Genomic DNA, 18,198 nt, shown 5'->3' with positions numbered 1-18,198 from the left:
AGCTTGCAAATGTTCTCAACTAACAGGCCCTTCACAATCTGAAGTTTAAATATCATCTTCCAACTCTGTTATCCTAGCTTAGCCTAGCCTAGCCTAACCTATGCACAATTCTTATTAGGTGAGGCAACTGTTTGGACAACTATAATAAGGGAAAATATACCTTCAGGGTTAAACCAATTCCTTCCTCTGCAATGCTTCAGTTCTGGGGTCACCCACATCTAGGGAACTTTCATTATAAACCAGTTTCACCCCTCTGGGAACTAGAAGGTGATTGAAGGGGGAACCCTCACTCCACACTGGGTCTGGCTAAATATAGAAAGAAATCAAAACATAACTTTATCATTCTGCAGATCAACCCAGTAGAGATGGGTACCAGAAGAGACCAATCAGCTCCAAGTTTTAAACCAAAATAAACTTTATTAAAGGTGCCAAAAGAGGACAAGGTGTGACATACACAACACACCGCTAAATGTATGTATGTATGTATGTATGTATGTATGTATGTATGTATGCCAGGTTAACTATACCCAAACAACTCGAGTTCTCACCTTGCCTGAATCCTTCAAAACTTCAGCCAACTCTCTCCAAACCCCAAAACTCTTCCTGCCCCCAAACCTGACAGAACCTCCTGCTTTTCCTTTATTGGTTCTCAGGGGTCAGGTGACTCTCCCTGGGCATCTAAGGCTGGCTTGTGATTTAAAAGGCCAGTTGTTTCCCACTACAGAAATAAAATAGCTTTGATCAATTCTTCTGCTAAATTGTTAATTTCCCTGGTTTTGACTAATTTTATTTCAGTATCAAGAATGACACATATACAACAATGAAACTACATAATATACAATGCCTTTATTGAGAACAAATCAAATTTGATCATGCTTTATTATTTTCATTACCAAACTAATTGAAGGCAACTTTTAAAGACAGATTCAAAACCTAATAAATGGCTTCTTTGCTCCCTTTTTTTCTTTCATTTTCTCTCTTTCTTGGTAAAATCAGATCCCTATTAAATATTACAATGTTGAACCCCTATTTGAAAATTCATCCCCAGAACTCTTTGGGGCCATGAAATCAAATGCAGCCTTTTGCTGTTCAAAATTAGGCTGTAATCATATCCTCAGTTTCCCAAATATGTTCCCCCCACAAAAACAAAAAATTCTGGATAGAAATTAATTCAACTGTATTGTTAAACTATTCTGCTGAATTAGAAATAAAACCAATCAGGTTTATTTTTTTTTAATCTAAAAACAGATTTTCAAAGAACAAATTCAAATTTAAAGCATCTTTTTCTAGAACAAAATGAAAATCGCAGCTCATATTTTAAAGCGCAGTTAGTTCCCATCTCCCTTCTTGTCTTCCCTGAAATCAAAAGCATTCCTTCACCACCACTCCAGACCAGTAGCGAGTGAAATACAACCAGTGCTTTTCCGATTCAGGAAGGGAAAAGATGCAGTTGTGATTTCTAATCTCATAAAGTCAGACCAGAAAACTTAATCAAACCCTGCTTGACCTTGAAACAAGATTAAGTGTTTAATCTAATCTGGAAACACAATGCTCTGAAGAAACATGGCTGGAATTGGAGACGCTTAAATCAACCTTTGATAAAACAGTAACCCAGAGGGCAGCTCTCTTTTCACTCTTTGAATGCCCAACATAAGCTTGGTCTTTATTAGCAAAAAGCATGACCACATGCTGGTCTGCTTGAGAGGGAAAAGATGGAGAAATCGCAATTCTCTTTAACTTTTCAAATTCTACACTTTCTTTGTCTCCCCTGCAGATTCTGATGGCACAGCGGACATCAGCTGAGACAAAGTAAGGCTACAACTGAGTTTCTGGATCTGCAAGCTACTCAAGTTATCAACCAAGCCACTTTACCATCATTATTACTACCACCTGGTAAACCAGAGATGCTTTTTGTGGCTAGATCCCAAACTTAAATTACTCCTCAGAGGCTCCAAGCCTGAACAATAAAACAGAGTGCTCACCTAACCAGTCACTACTTTTAAAAGGTGTATAAAATGAGCCCATGAGCCCACTGCTTCTCCAGCTTCTGTTACTTTCTTTTCAAAAAAATTAAACCCTAGGTAATGCTTCTCAATTCTCTTGAAGTGGGATGTATGCTACTATGCTTCCACCACACCCATGTGCATATTTCTATAATGTACTCTCAAAATCTGAAGGTAAGAACACTTTCTCTAACAATCATTTAATTTAAAAATCATCATTTTAACTTTTTTTTTTTTTTGCTATTATGAACTAGCTGATGATATAGTTGAAGAATTGTATCAATTAGCTCAGTGTGGAACTCAAAGCACTCTATTCTGGTAACAGTCTTGTCAGAATACATCTGTATCTCTGCAGAAGGATTGATTAGCCGATGATGTTACAGTGAGACACAATCATTCAGATGACTGAATTTTAAAAAGAAAAAGCGTCATTCAAAAAGTGAAATAGTTTACATTATGCATGAATGTTAATTGACGGGCATAATTGCACGTTTAGAAAGAATGGCTGCAATATAAATAGAAAGGTATATCTCATCATTGCAGGGAAGATTATGACCAAAATGGTTACATATTTATCCTCGTGCTAGTATCAGGTATTAATTGTGAATGAGCAGCTTCAAGACACTGTTCTATTTCACCTCTCTTCCTGCTTCAATCCAAATCTAAACTGGATCACCCTTCAAATAAAGGATCCTTACTAAAGGAAGACACACAGCTATCTATAGAACATAACTAAAGTGACTTTTCCCACAGCACAAAATACTTTGCCTTACTAACAGCAAGGCAGTGCTTGACTTTTGCACCTAAGAACAAAAGCCAACTTTAGAAAGTAGAAGTAAAATGCTGTTATTCCAACTTTAGCAAAGTTAAGGTTAATGAAAAGAGAGGCTGCTGGAATAGTGAACTGTCATTTGCAGAATTGACCACAAACAGATGTGGGAAGGACAGGTCTCTTGGATGTGGCCCACTGAGCACTTGATGGAACAGCTGCATGATTGACATTTATGATTCCTGCTTTTACTAGTTAATTGTAAGGACAAGTGAATATGTCCTTCGTGGCATACCAAAAAGCATAAGTACTTTGTTCAGCAGGTCATCAAATCCACTGCTGTTGAAATCAGCAGGAAAAAAACCACTCCTTTAAAAAAAAATGAAGGCAAAAAATACAACTTGTTGCATTTAGCAGGACAATCTCTTGAAAGCAAGAGGTTTACTTGCATGAAATGAAAAAAAAAAAGTGTAGTGTAAGTCAAAGGGCTTGATTAAAAATCATCTATCTTTTTTTTTTAATCCATAGTTTTTCAGATTTCATTCTATCCAAATATATACATAGATGCATAACCTGTATTTTATATAAATACATAAATATATGTATTGGTGGTGAGACCTCTCCTCAAGAAGCCTTCCCTGGAACCAGCTATTTTGGGAAATTATCGTCCAGTCTCCAACCTTCGCTTTGTGGCGAAGGTTGTAGAGAGTGTGGTTGCATGGCAGCTCCCCCGGCACCTGGAGGAAGCTGTCTATCTAGACCCGTTCCAGTCCGGCTTCCGACCTGGTTACAGCACGGAGACGGCTTTGGTCGCGTTGGTGGATGACCTCTGGAGGGCCAGGGACAGGGGTTGTTCCTCTGCCTTGGTCCTATTAGATCTCTCAGCGGCTTTTGATACCATCGACCATGGTATCCTGCTGCGCTGGCTGGAGGGATTGGGATTGGGAGGCACCGTTTATCGCTGGTTCTCCTCCTATCTCTCCGACCGGTCGCAGACGGTGTTGACAGGGGGGCAGAGGTCGTCCGCGAGACGCCTCACTTGTGGGGTGCCTCAGGGGTCGATTCTCTCGCCTACCCTGTTCAACATCTATATGAAGCCGCTGGGTGAGGTCATCAGTGGTTTCGGGGTGAGTTATCATCTGTACGCTGATGATACTCAGCTGTACTTTTCCATCCCGGACCACCCCAACAAAGCGGTCGAAGTGCTGTCCCGGTGCCTGGAAGCTGTACGGGTCTGGATGGGGAGAAACAGACTCAAGCTCAATCCCTCCAAGACGGAGTGGCTGTGGATGCCGGCACCCCGGTACAGTCAGCTGCATCCGCAGCTGACTGTTGGGGGCGAGTTAGTGGCCCCAAAGGAGGTGGTTCGCAACTTGGGCGTCCTCCTGGATGGACGGCTGTCCTTTGATGAACATCTGGCGGCCGTCTCCAGGAGGGCTTTTTACCAAGTTCGCTTGGTCCACCAGTTGCGTCCCTTCCTTGACCGGGATGCCTTATGCACAGTCACCCACGCTCTGGTTATGTCTCGGTTGGATTACTGCAATGCTCTCTACATGGGGCTGCCCTTGAGGTGCACCCGGAGGCTGCAGTTAGTCCAGAATGCGGCTGCGCGAGTAGTAACGGGAGCCGTTTGTGGCTCCCACGTAACATCACTGCTCCGTAGTCTGCACTGGCTTCCTGTGGTCTTTCGGGTGCGCTTCAAGATTTTGGTAACTATCTTTAAAGCGCTCCATGGCTTAGGACCCGGGTACTTACGAGACCGCCTGCTGTTACCCTTTGCCTCCCACCGACCCGTACGCTCGCACAGAGAGGGTCTCCTCAGGGTGCCGTCCGCCAAACAGTGTCGGCTGGCGGCCCCCAGGAGTAGGGCCTTCTCTGTGGGGGCAGTGACGCTCTGGAACGAACTTCCCCCCGGCCTGCGTCAAGTGCCTGATCTTCGGACCTTTCGTCGTGAGCTCAAAACATATTTATTCATTAAAGCGGGACTGGCATAATTAGTGATGTATTTTAATTGGGTTTTTTAATATTTTTTAACTTCTTAATTTAAATTTTAACTATCAGCCTTTAAAATTTGCTCTTTTTAATTGTTGTTTTAAATTGTATACATTTTTGTTTTATTTTGGCTGTACACCGCCCTGAGTCCTTCGGGAGAAGGGCGGTATAAAAATTTAATAAATAAATAAATAAATAATTATTGATATTTTTAAATTTTAAATTCAAATTCTTAAATTATCAGCCTTTTGCAATTTGTTACATTTTAATTGTTGGTTTTAATTGTATATATTCTGTGTCTTATCTCTGGCTGTACACCGCCCTGAGTCCTTTGGGAGAAGGGCAGTATAAAAATTTAATAAATAAAATAAAATAAATAAATAAAAATAAATAATATATATGCAGGTTGATGGATGGTGGCATAAAAATAACTTTAGAATTTAGACAAAAGCAATTTAGTCCATCAGCCTGGTGGGAAATGGCTAAATATAATATAACAACATGCTTAATGTATAAATAAATGTGTTAATAAATCCACATTAAGCATTAATAAATGCTTAATGTGGATGTGTATTATAGATTTTAGTCATTATTTTATAGTAGAATTTTTAATTGTATATTTACTGAGCATTTTTATTTGTTCTGGTCTCTGGTCTAAGTCTGTAATAAATTGATTGAATTGAAATTTGGATGGCGGAAAAGCAGGGGTGAAATGTTCCCGGTTCTGACTAGATCTCGCGATCCGGTAGTGATCATGGGCAGTGGTTCAGCAATCCAATAGCGATAGCAGAGCAAAGCTCCACCCACCCCTCCAGGTGTCATTACTTATTGGTTTTAACCAGGAAGTAATGTGTTTTTTACCTTCTGTGCATGTGCAGGTTTTGCACATGCGCAGATCTGCGCACACATGTGATGCACACACATGCCCAAGCGAAGCATGTGCACTTCTGAACCAGTAAGGAAGGTAAGTAGATTTCACCCTTGGGGAAAAGCATATATGAAAGGACATCAGAGAAACCTATGAGATGTACTTTTAATTGGTGCTTTACTAAAAGTAAAATTAAGGACAGAAATGTTTTATTTATTTATTTGCTTTTTTTAATCCTACCTTCATAACATTATACTTTATTGACTATTACTTTTCTTTTTATAAAGTCAAGTCTCATTCAGAAGAGCTCGGCTGGTGATTTTATTGAGTTTTTACAATATTACAAATTCCAAAGGCTTGACATACACAGATTAATTGAAGCAGTGCTGAATGGACATGCTCTTAGTAACAATAATTTAGTATCAATAATTTGATGTGCTGGGTAGCATCATACAGCTCATGGTTCTGGCCATAAAGAAACTCTTAACTGGGTAAAAATTGCCGGCAATATATACAGAGAGACAGAAAGATACACAAAGAAAGACATTCATTTTGCAATATTGTCTTCAAACTGAAGAACCTTGTCCAGTAAAAATGGTGTATGACACTCATAGAAAATAAATTTCACGTAGATATGCTGATTGCTTGACTTTACACAAATGTCACCATCTGTATCACTTCTGTTAATAAAAAAAAAGGCAAGCTAGAACACCTGTTTAAAATTGTTAACACTAATTCACTGCCCAGCTGCTTACTCCATACAACGGCAACTTCGTTTTGAACATCTAAGGAACCTGTTCGCCTATAAAAACAGAAAAGAAATGGCTAATTAGGGAATCTTCTCAGATGGTGAAAACGGTCTCTAATTCACAGAAATGGTTGAGATTAAATTTTGCACCAAGTCCTTTAAACAAAACAGATGAATCAGGTCTCAGCAGAGCCCAGAGATAGTACATCATCTGAGGCAAAGCTCAAAGAAGGGGACAATGATTAAGAGAGCTTCCAGACAAGCAATTCCGGGTATCACCATTCAGAAAGCACTATGCAGTTAATCCATCTTTCCCTCCTTCACATATTCCTAGGGGGAGGAAGGGTGGAAAATATTAAAGGGTTACAAGAAGATGATGGCATCTGGACTCCTCTTGCCACCTCCCCAGTAAAATGCTCTATTTGAAGCATACAAAACATTTCCCCTGGAAATACCTGGAATTACTTCAGTAAGGAAAGTGCCTTCTTATTTAAGTGCATGCCAGGACTGATAATCAAATGCTACAGTAATGAATGGCTAAAGAGAGAGAAAAAGGTTGTAACTATTTCAAATTTCAAGCAGCCATACTTTTTTTTAAAAAAATTGCTTTATGTACTCAAGAAGCTATAAGAAGTGTCTATACTTGCTCAATTGTTTCAGAAAAAAAAATAAAAATACTAATTTTATTAATAATGGACAATAAAAATCCCAAGAAAATTATAAGACAATTCACTTTATTTACAAAATAATCTTATGAATCTTACTCTAAATGGTTAAACTGAATGATCTTAATTTTAAAAATTGAACAGTTTAGTGGTTAGTAAACACGCACCCAAAATCACCACACTTGTGAATCAACAGGCAAGGGAATGAGCTGTACGTCAAAAGGGAGCTTCTCCATCTATGCATAGGAAACCAAAGATAATTCAGTGATTTGGGGATCAGACAAAATGCAGGATCAAATGGACACCAGACCAGATGAGCTACCAAAGTTTGCTGAGCAGAAGGTGCTGCATTTTCAAGGTCACAGAATAATTTCAAGAGCAATGTGAAGAACCAGAACTGCTCTCCCATATTTCTCTTTCAGTCCAAAGATTTATATAGTAGGTGACATTGCTTTAAAGGGGTAGTGCTGGGGTTTTGTTTCACCTCCGACATGTAACATTTACAACAATTAATATATTCCTGTCACTTTGAAAAGACATGGGATTAATTCAGATGCAATCAAACTTTCTGCCAGAGGGAAAAACAAGTAAGGTAAAACACAAAACCCTCTTGTTAAAAATACACGACAAATCCTTTCAAGCATGAGAATTCTCCTGGAACAACCATCGTAATTGCCACTATAAAGAGGAAACCGGAGCAGGAGACCATCTAATCTTAAGAAGTGAGCAAGTCTTCCATAGGGAAACTTGGGAATACATCCCAGATATTTGCAGCTATATCTGGCAGGTGAATGAAGCCATTCTGACAAGAAAGGGCCACAAAAGAGGTTGAAAGGATCTCACTGAAATTTGTAAGAGATCAAATTTAATTTGCATTCTAACACATCATTGTTAACTGTATTGCTAATTTATGTACCGGTTGCTTTCTGCTTATTCAGACAGACAATAATTGTCTGGAGCACAGCACTGAAGAACGTTCCACATTCGTTTTTATTCTGAAATAAAATGAAAGCCAGGGCACAGAAAATAAACACAAAATACAAACAGCCATTGGGGCAAATATGATTAAAGCCTTGCAAGAATGTAACTGTAGCACAAGCGATAAACTTTGGCTTTTAGAAGAGAGTTGTAAGGAAGAACATGTGTGTAATACAATCACAGGGGAGGCTGGGCTAGTAGTTTGGTCCTCCTGCCATCTATTTCTGGTTTCAAGCTCTGAAATAAATGATACCACAGCTTTGAAGCAAGAGTTTGCTTTACATTGGCCTGGATGAGTGTCCTCCCATTTCATCAACACAAATTTCTTCTCCAAGTCTAACATTTAAATATCTTTTAACAGAAATAATTTCTTTTGCTTAAAATGTTTCGCAAAAAATAACATTAATTAAGATAAAACCATGAAGGCAAACGGTGGTTGTATGCATACAGAGATCAATGGATCATTTTTATTTTTTTTATTTTGCCCCAAAATAAAAACTGGGCCATATAAAAGAAACATAAAGTGCAAACAATTTTGAGCAAATGTGCTTAACTGCTCTGATGTTTCAGATACAGAATGTTCCCCTGCTGAAAAGCTTCAGTTCTTTTGATAGGTCATCATTCTCCACAACCAAAATCGATAACAATAATAACATGCTTTTATAAGATATAATAATTTTAGATAGTGAGATTTATTGAATTTAATAAACATTTTTGGATGCTTAAACACCATAAATTACTTCCTGGCCAATTTAAATCATTGAATGAAAAAAATTCAGTTAGAATTTAATAAATATAAACGGGTTTTTTTTTCTTTCCTATTCAAATTCATGAACTGCCTGAAATTTATCCAAATCTATCCATGGACCCTAGGTTAAGAGCTTGCGCTTTAACATATTATTAAATCTACATTATATGCATAATTCTCTATCTTCTCATTTCTATGAATAAGCACATGACATCAGAGAACATCCTTCTTAAATCCACCATTTAATATTTACATATATTTTAGTCATCTTGGGTAACTACATACAGTATGCAGAAGAAGCAGTTTTCATCTCTTGATGCCTTTTTTTGTTGTTAATTTTCTTTTCCCATTTTAAAGAAACAGTTTCATTCTTTCCGGACAATTATATTTAATGAGGTTTAATTCAGGATATTCTTCATATGCTATATATTAATGTAACCACCTTCAATCAGATACCTCTGAGTGGGTTGGACTACATAATCCCTCAACCATTCAATAAAAACAAAGTTGAGCTAAAGTATAAAATTTAGAATGGGTAGCTTTCATGTTTGGAACAACTACGTTTTTCTCCTTCTTTACCAGAATCCCCAAATCTACCAGTGAAGATCTGAAAAAAATAATCAGTAGAATTCAAGAATTTTGAGCCCAGAACCTTATTTCAACCACCAGAACTAAAATGTCTAACTAAATTTAAAGTCCATTCTTAGTTTTGTCAAGTTTTCTTCATATCAATTGTATAATTTAGGTTGGGGTGAGGAGCCACTGTGTTGCTTCTATTTTCAGATAATTAAGAGACAGAGGCTTTTACAGATCTACTGGAAATAATTTGGTCCTTTCCAGTATATCCTGGTTTAATTTCAATCAATTTATGTTTCAATCTACCTACCTTTGTTGGAATGGATGTGAGTATTTGTTTTAATCCCCCCTAGATTTAGTAATCCTAGTGATGGATGCTGTTTTATGCAGTGAAGATATATATTTGAGATTGAAGGTATTTCTAAACTAGTAGCCGAGATTTATTATTGTCTAATTCTGGAATAAGAGAAAGGTATTGCATCTATCAAATACTGTCCTGATTCAGTCCAGAAATCCAGACAGCATTGATAGTTTTCTAGTTTCTGCTTGAATATCATGGCAGTATAATTCTTTACATAGTTATTTGTTCCCACATGGATGAGAGCAGTGGATAATTTTCAAAGATCAGACCTTGATAAGTCTTGGAAGTTGTTTATCACATCCTTGGTGCTCAGTTGAGAAAAAGGATAAATATGTATCTGTACATATTTCCTGCTGTATCAAGAATGTAAAATAATTTCAAACGTAAGAGCTGTTCCATTGTTGGATTCAAGCATCTAGTTACTGGGTTTAAACATTAGGACATAATGTCATTCATTTCATTTTAGATTCATGCAGTGGGTCAACCCAACCACTCACTATAAGTTTATACCTCAGTACTATGGATGATCCAAGCCATTATTTTTTTCCCAATATATCCAGACTATAGTAAAGTATGATTTAGCATAAGCTGTGCAATTGGTCTATGAGATCCTCACTAAAGAGAAGATTCCTGATTTCAGGCTTCTTATACACCCAAGACTGAAGTCTTCTCCCTTTAGCTAAAAGCTAATGTTTCATTTAAAATCTTTGGATGAGAAATTCAATAAAACGTGTGTGTGTGTGTGTGTGTGTGTGTGTGTGTGTGTACATATGTATGTATGTATGTACATATGTATGTATACATACTTTTTTATTTTATTTTTATTTTATTTATTTATTTTGTCATAACAGTATATATAAGCATTAACATGAATTAACTATATAATATATAAGCATATATATGAGCATAATACGTAATAACTATATTAATTGGATATAATGAAGAGGAACAATAGGACAGGGAACGGTAGGCACGTTTGTATGTATGTATGTATGTACGTATGTACATATGTATGTATGTATGTACATATATGTATGTATATACATGGTTAAGGGTCACACGTAAGTGCACCAACATGCCTACTGTCCCTGTCCTACTGTCCCCATTTATTCATATCCATTTCCTGTATTCATAATTTATTTATTTATTTATTTATTTATTATTCATATTTATATACCGCCCTATCTCCCAAAGGACTCAGGGCGGTTTACAGGCATTTAAAAACAGATAAATACAGTCTAAAAACAATTTAAAAACTTATTCTAAAAGCCTAATAATTAAAAATATAAGAATAAAACCCAATTTAAAACCCGTAAATTAAAATCTAGCTCAGTCCTGCGCAATTAAATAAGTATGTTTTAAGCTCGCGGCGGAAGGTCCAAAGGTCCGGAAGCTGACGAAGTCCTGGGGGCAGTTCGTTCCAGAGGGTGGGAGCCCCCACAGAGAAGGCCCTTCCCCTGGGCGTCGCCAGACGACACTGCCTCGCTGACGGCACCCTGAGGAGTCCCTCTCTATGAGAGCGCACGGGTCGGTGAGAGGTATTCGGTATTCGGTAGCAGTAGGCGGTCCCGTAGATAACCCGGCCCTATGCCATGGAGCGCTTTAAAGGTGGTCACCAAAACCTTGAAGCGCACCCGGAAGGCCACAGGTAGCCAGTGCAGTCTGCGCAGGATGGGTGTTATGCGGGAGCCACGAGGGGCTCCCTCTATCACCCGTGCTGTAGCCGGGCCGGAAACCGGACTGGAACGGGTCTAGATAGATAATCATCTGTATACATGTTTGACAAACTAAATAAATAAATAAAAATAAATTAATATATTTTAATATTATATAGTTATCTTTTGCAAATGCTATAGGGTCTCCGAAATGTAACTCTTCATACAGATGGTGAACTAGACACATTATGAAGTTTTTAAAAAATGATACATTTTGCTTTACAGCTAACTTAATATGCAAATAGATTCCAATATTTACTCAGCCATGACGGAGCATACTAGGGATGCCTCTCGTTTGTCACTAATTGAGGAAAATGCATGAAGGTTATCAGATGGAATCAGAACATATGCAAAATACTCCTCTCCTTCTAAGGCTAGTGCAGAGTTGCAATAACATTAATGATAAACTTGTGCATTTTAGCTCAGTATTTACAAGGGGAGGAAATACTGTGTATCTCAGGAAGGAAAAGTAAGGTATGCATCCAGTATATGAACTAAAATAAATATATATGGATACTCAAGTCAAATAAAACATTTTTTTACATCCAATAGCCAGCTAAAAATGAGCCCAGTGTGCATGCTGTCAAGCTAAGGAGCATTTGTGGGATGCAGTCTAGAGTAAAATGTATCTGTTACCCCATATATGTTGGCTTATCCAGACCACAGCAAATCTGGCCTAACATTAGCCATATTTGGACACTCTACTTCATGCAACTGATCATGTGAAAGGGGAAAAAGAGCTTGTCAGCTGCCACCTTATGCTTGCTTGTGCTTGCTGCTATGTGGTGACAGACTGCCACGAACTGTGGGGAGGGGGAATGAAGGGGGGAATGCTTGGGAAAACGAAATAAAGTGCTGTATCTCCTCAAGACGCTGCCTCAAGGTCACCCCACCTGGAAGGAGGAAGGAGCCACATACCAAACTCTGCTGGGACTGACTGCTTTGAAAACATCTTGCCTGAACCTGATTGGTTACACTGGGGTCGGCAATGAGAAATAATTAAGGGAGGGAAAAGTAGAATTTAGGGATTTTGGAGTGTGATTCTCAGTTCTGGCTTTGCAATACTGCAATACACTTGATCTCTAATAAACTATACCTTTCTCAACAAAGGGAACCAAGGATCGATTCTATGTGGAGGTTTAAGTTGTGGCAGGTCCAACAGAGCTACTATATGACTTATGGCAAGCTGTGAGGATAGGATTGGGGATATCTATACTTAGGGTAAAACTGCCTACAAATTGTCACATTTGCCTAAGGCATCTTGGTCACCTGCTTCGCCCTTTGACCCTTTGGGGAAAAAAGAAATTGTTCCAGCGTTTGGATGACAGAAGAAGCTGACTCCCCATCTGAGAGGTAGGAATCACTAGCAGGCAATCTTTCCAATTGAATGCATGAATTGTGTTTGGAGGCTAGAACTACAAAATGAATTATTCACCTGGTATTGACATAACAACCTGCATTCGATAGCAGAGTCACAGAATCTGGCTTCATATCCTGACTGTTTCAGAATGCAATAAAGATACGTCCGTCATCTTTCACGGAATAATTAACATAGCAGTAGCTAATCTTTTTAAAGTTTCTTTACAATCTCTGGTTACCTAGGTGATACCTGTGATTAGAACATTTCTCATCACATTAGCATTTTCCAATAGTGTAAGTCCATTTTGTAGCACAGTGGTATGGACTTGACTATGTTTCTTTCACATAACGTTTATCTTCAGGGAAATATCCAGTGATGATGTTGAAAATTGACAATTTTGTATCTATTATATGAAAACACTATAGGATTTAATGAATAAATAAAGTTCTAACATATAGCCCAAAGGGGGATGTGCATGTACTAAAGATTGTATTTTCTTTAATGCTCCTTTGGACTATTTTTTTTAACAAATGAAATTCCTTAAAAGGCTAGCCGTTTTGAAAAAATAAATGAATCGGTCTTTTGATCTATGCTTATGATCCCTGGCACTATTATTTATCAGTTCACAAAAAAGACAAACAGGCAAGTTATTTTTAACTACAGTTAGATCACACATAGCAGAACAGCAGCGAGCAAAATTCATGATTATGCAAACACAGCTACAATCACTGGTCCAATGACCAAAATAAAGTGATTCGATTTGTTCAGGAAAAAAACCCTCTTCTGCATCATTTTAGGGTTTTTTAACTACACCACAATTAGCTTTCAATTGTAATGTAGCAATATTACTTACAGTGGGGATGATTGCTTCTACCCATAATTTAGACATAATTTTTATATCATTACATAATCAATTGCTTCTGCTTTTGACTGATGGGTTAAATAAATGACTTAATATTTATTGGATATTTCAGTCTTCAGTGAAAAATGCAATGTTTTAATTGACATGCTGCATACTCACAAACAATATTTCAGTGGGATCTTTTTTTGCTGCTGAGATATTTAGTCTACCATCTCATATTTAGTTCTGCTTTATCATCTTTTCATGAAGTACATAGAGAAAATATTCCTAAATCCTAAGGTAGGCATACCAGGTATTTTCTGATTTATCTATATATGTATGTAACTTTAGCTACAATGATTTTCAATTGTTAGCCATGCAAGTAACTTTCAGATCTGACAGTGTAAAATAGAGTTTATATATATATGATTTTTGAATATTAGGCATTAATATGTATCTTGGGTTCGTAAGGATATAAATATAGATAGCATTTTGTTCAGGAATGGATACTTGTAAAGAACTGTATCTTCTCTCTCTGCAGCTCTAAAATATATGAATGCAAAAAGAAAAATATGCACAGTACTCTATGGTTGGAACTCATTGATGGCAAATATTTTAATTCCTTGTTACATATATTTTTGCTGGAGGGCAAACTAAGGAAGAACACTGCTTGATAGGCCACTAAATGTCCTGTTAAAAAGGCTATGCGGCCCAGATATTCTCCTCTGCTCCTTTCTTGACTCTTGATTGGCACAATAATAACATAGGGATTTCCATAATGTAAATTTTCAGGTGATTTGTCCCACTATATTATTCCCTGTGCATTTTGCTCAGTGCAAAACTGCAATAACAGTACGTTGAATAAAATAATTAACTTGAGGGTGTAGGTTGAGCCAATCAGAGAATACAGCTAGAGAAACAGTTAGATGTTTATATTACAGGGTATTTAGTATTTTAATGTTCAGACCATGAAGATAATGTTTTAGTTTGTTAATGTATAATTAAACAAGATGTTCTTCTACATACTATGTTCCTCATTGAATGATTAGTTGCAGAATTTAGTGGATTTCCATAGGCAGAACTGTATGTGTTGCTAATCAGCCAAAACGTTTAAAAGAGTTTTCAGTGTCACTGGCTTCTGACTTCCTTATTCTTGCTGTAATTAATAATGGGGGGAAGAGATATATAAAGTTCTGCAGTGATCCCTTTGAAAGTTTAAATTGTTTCTCTTATTTCTCTGCTCTGTATGTGCATATATAAATGTGCATGTAACTGATTTCCCAGAGAACCAAATTAATGCTGTGGTTAGATCTTCAACCATGTTTGAAGCTTATCTCTTCACCTTGGGGCAGTTATTCTGTTTCAGTGGCAGCCTAATCAAACTCCTAAGGCTGTTATGAAAATAATCCGGAAACAACAACAAAAAAAACACCCCATAAACTGGAAATTCTTGAGCAAAAAGCCAGAGAAATCTACTCAAGAAAGTAAGTACCTGTGAAAGCAAAAGGGGCTATTGTGAAGGGACCCTTGTGTATGCCATGCAAAAGAAGTGGAAGCTAATACAATAACGAAATAAAGCATGACTTTTTTTAAAAAAAAAACCTAATTTCAGATAAGCCAAAGCTGTCCCATAAATTCCTCAATTACAATTTCACCTGGTTATGAATGAGTGTGTGGCAGGAAAGAAAACTGCCCTGTAGCAATTCATGTCATCAAGGGAAAAAATAGAGAGAACATCCTTGTATAACCCAGGACGGGCTTACCTATTACAGTTAACAACTATATTTTAAAAAGCATGCTCTTCTTGTTGTCCAATTGCATTCAATTCACAGATACAACAAAACAGGGAAACAAAACTCACTTGACAAGAAAGGAAAGGCAGTTCCTCCGTTAGAAAAAAAAAAAACTTAAATATCTGCTTCACCCAGCATCCCACCTCTGACAGGCCAAACCAAGTCTTGCCAGGAAGCCATGTGAATCAGAAAGTGCTTCTCTAGTTTCTGCCCCTTTCTCATCTGGTACACTGTCTCTAAACATGGAAGATCTGCCAAGTTATCATGGCCTGATAAAAGCATGATCTGCAAGTTACACCAATCCTTTGGAAACTATATTTAAATCAATATCTGAGAGGGAAAATTGTACTGCAGTACACAGATGTGTGTGTGTATACCATCTTCTAATAGGTAAGCCCTATTAGGCAAAGCATAAAGATCAGTATGCAAAGAAGTATGAAATACCATGCTAAAGAAATTAAGGCACAAGGTAAGAAAAAGAATTTTGACCACGAAGATTTTTTTTATCCTACCTGTAATTAATGATAAAGGTGATTGATGATGATGATGATGATGAATGATATCATGAATACCTGGATAGATTGAAGGAAGAAAAGTATTCAGAAGCTAAAAATTTTAGTAGCTTTCAAGTCCAATATATTCAAAAGTTGGGGTGCTGGCAGTTTAAATTATTGAAAAACGCCCATTTTCAAGCATGATTGATTAGGAAGGAGAGACTTTTGTATTATTTCATTTTTAACATAAGCTCAGTAAGCCCCATCTCTAAGAGGAAAAGAAAAGGATTTGCAAAGAACATCATGCTATTTCACTTTCAATCTTCTATTTTGTCTACACTGGGACAGAAGAAGCAAAGAAAAACAAGGGTGAAAATTAACTGGGAATCATCTCTGGGGAAATGTATTAGTTAAACTAGGAAGTGGCTCAGAGAAATTCTCACTTTTATGCTGGGTAGTCATTGTTTGCTCATTCACAATATAAACTCTTGCTGTAGGCTGCTCAAACTCACATATCCATTTGTAGTTTTTATTCTGTTCTCCATGGCATCCACCTGTGTAGTAAAAAGTATTCTGCTTACAAATGTTTCAAACAAGTTTCTGAAAATACGAAATCCATCCAGCTGCTACATTTATACAAAGCTCTGCTTAGAATTGATTCTGATGGGAGATTCAGTTTGATTTTTTTAAAAATCTAATCCAGACATATTTGCTTTTTTTTTTTGCTCCAGATATGGAAATTAAACTACTGTCCTAGTCCTTTTCCAGCAATAAATAAATAAATAATATAATATAATGATATTTAAGCAAAATCAAATCTCCAAAAAATTATTCTTTAAAGAAATACATGCATACTCAAATAAATAGAACAGAAATATATTTAAACAATGCATTTCTCAAAGCAGAAATTTTAAATGTCAGTCTTTGATTCACAGACAGATTCTATCAAAATAATTTGGAGGAAAACCAATGAATAAAATATTAATTAACTGGATCTAAATCTAAACCATATAGTAGTTTCACTGGTTAGAGACCACAACTGCCCTTGATGTGGTATTTAGCTCCAAAGGCTTCTCTACACTAGAAATAGCCATGACTACCAATCTAGGAACAGTAGAAATATTTTAATCCAGTTTCTTTCAGGATTGCCTCTGTACACTCCAACTCACTACATGAGATTCTTGTTTATGTCTTTCCCAGCCTTGCTTTTCCTCCAAATTCAACCTGAGAAACTAGAGATAGATTTCTCTCTCTCACACACACACCTTTAAAAGCATCTGCTTCTCCAGACTATTTGATTACGAATCTAAAAGCATTTTGTTCAAAAATAAAATCTGCATTTCCAGAAAAAAAATCACACACACAAAGAGAAAAAAAATCCATACTGACACCTAAAATCCATTCATGGGTGCTTATTTACAAACTATTGTGACAAGGGGGTGGGAGAGAAAGGAAAGCCAACTTCTAAAGATGCTCATTGTTCAATTATTCGCATGATCTCCTTGGTATAAGTAATAATGTAATAATGTGCTTTATTAAACAACAGAGGCTTTTCACTGGTCACAAAAGAAAACTGTGAAAAGCTATTTTCTATTTTCTATTAGCTGTTAAACACACATTGCAATAAACATTTTCAAAAGACAAAAAAAAAAAGAACACACAGGCAAGCACATCATTTACTAAATCACATATTTTGTTTATATATATATAAGTTCTATGCTTTATATTCTCTAAGCGAAAACTGCCTAGCTTAACAACACAAATTCACAAGAGCTTCTCCCAAATATCCGGACAAATTTGTAAACCAGCAGCACCAATATTCAGGTATGAAATAGATCAGAGAGAACAACTCCAAGAAATCAGTCTTAGGAGGAAATTAATTTGAGAACGTACTATATATTTTCTGCATTAAACAGCCGTCACAAGAAGCTGCACACACACCTCTCCGCTGCTCAGAAATGGGGAAAGTGCACTTCCACGGACATGCGAAATGTTTAAAGCACTCGTATTAAAGGCACTCCAAACAAAAAACAAAAAAAACAACAAACCACGGAACTCACCACACACCCACAGAGTGTCAGTCTCACGGACACGTATTTAAAAAAAAAAACCGCGAAAGGGATTTTTTTTTTTTGCCTCCGACACCGAACAGTTCCAAAGAAGACACTATTAATTAGCTGGATAAACTTAAGCCGTGATTCGAAGCGCCCGTGGAAAGAGTGGATCCCGTGCCACAGATGCCCGCCTGCACACGACACATGCATGCACCCTAGCCGAAGCTGAGTGA

General features: G+C 37.2%; 1 protein-coding gene across 1 annotated transcript in view; it reads right to left on the bottom strand.

Annotated features, from left to right (window-relative positions):
- The window catches only part of SCML4 (Scm polycomb group protein like 4), a 92,970-nt gene extending 75,086 nt beyond the window's left edge, over positions 1-17,884 (bottom strand). The window contains exons 1-3 of the mRNA XM_058174336.1: positions 17,805-17,884; positions 16,355-16,465; positions 15,930-15,989 (exon numbers count right to left, since the gene is read on the bottom strand). Of these exons, the coding sequence (XP_058030319.1) occupies positions 15,930-15,989; positions 16,355-16,465; positions 17,805-17,820 (187 nt within the window). The 5' untranslated portion in view covers positions 17,821-17,884. The remainder of the gene's footprint in view (positions 1-15,929; positions 15,990-16,354; positions 16,466-17,804) is intronic.
- Positions 17,885-18,198: the final 314 nt, after the last annotated feature.

This window comes from Ahaetulla prasina, chromosome 1 (genome assembly GCF_028640845.1).
Source record: "Ahaetulla prasina isolate Xishuangbanna chromosome 1, ASM2864084v1, whole genome shotgun sequence".
Lineage (NCBI taxonomy): Eukaryota > Metazoa > Chordata > Lepidosauria > Squamata > Colubridae > Ahaetulla > Ahaetulla prasina.
This window is presented reverse-complemented; position numbering and strand designations above follow the sequence as displayed.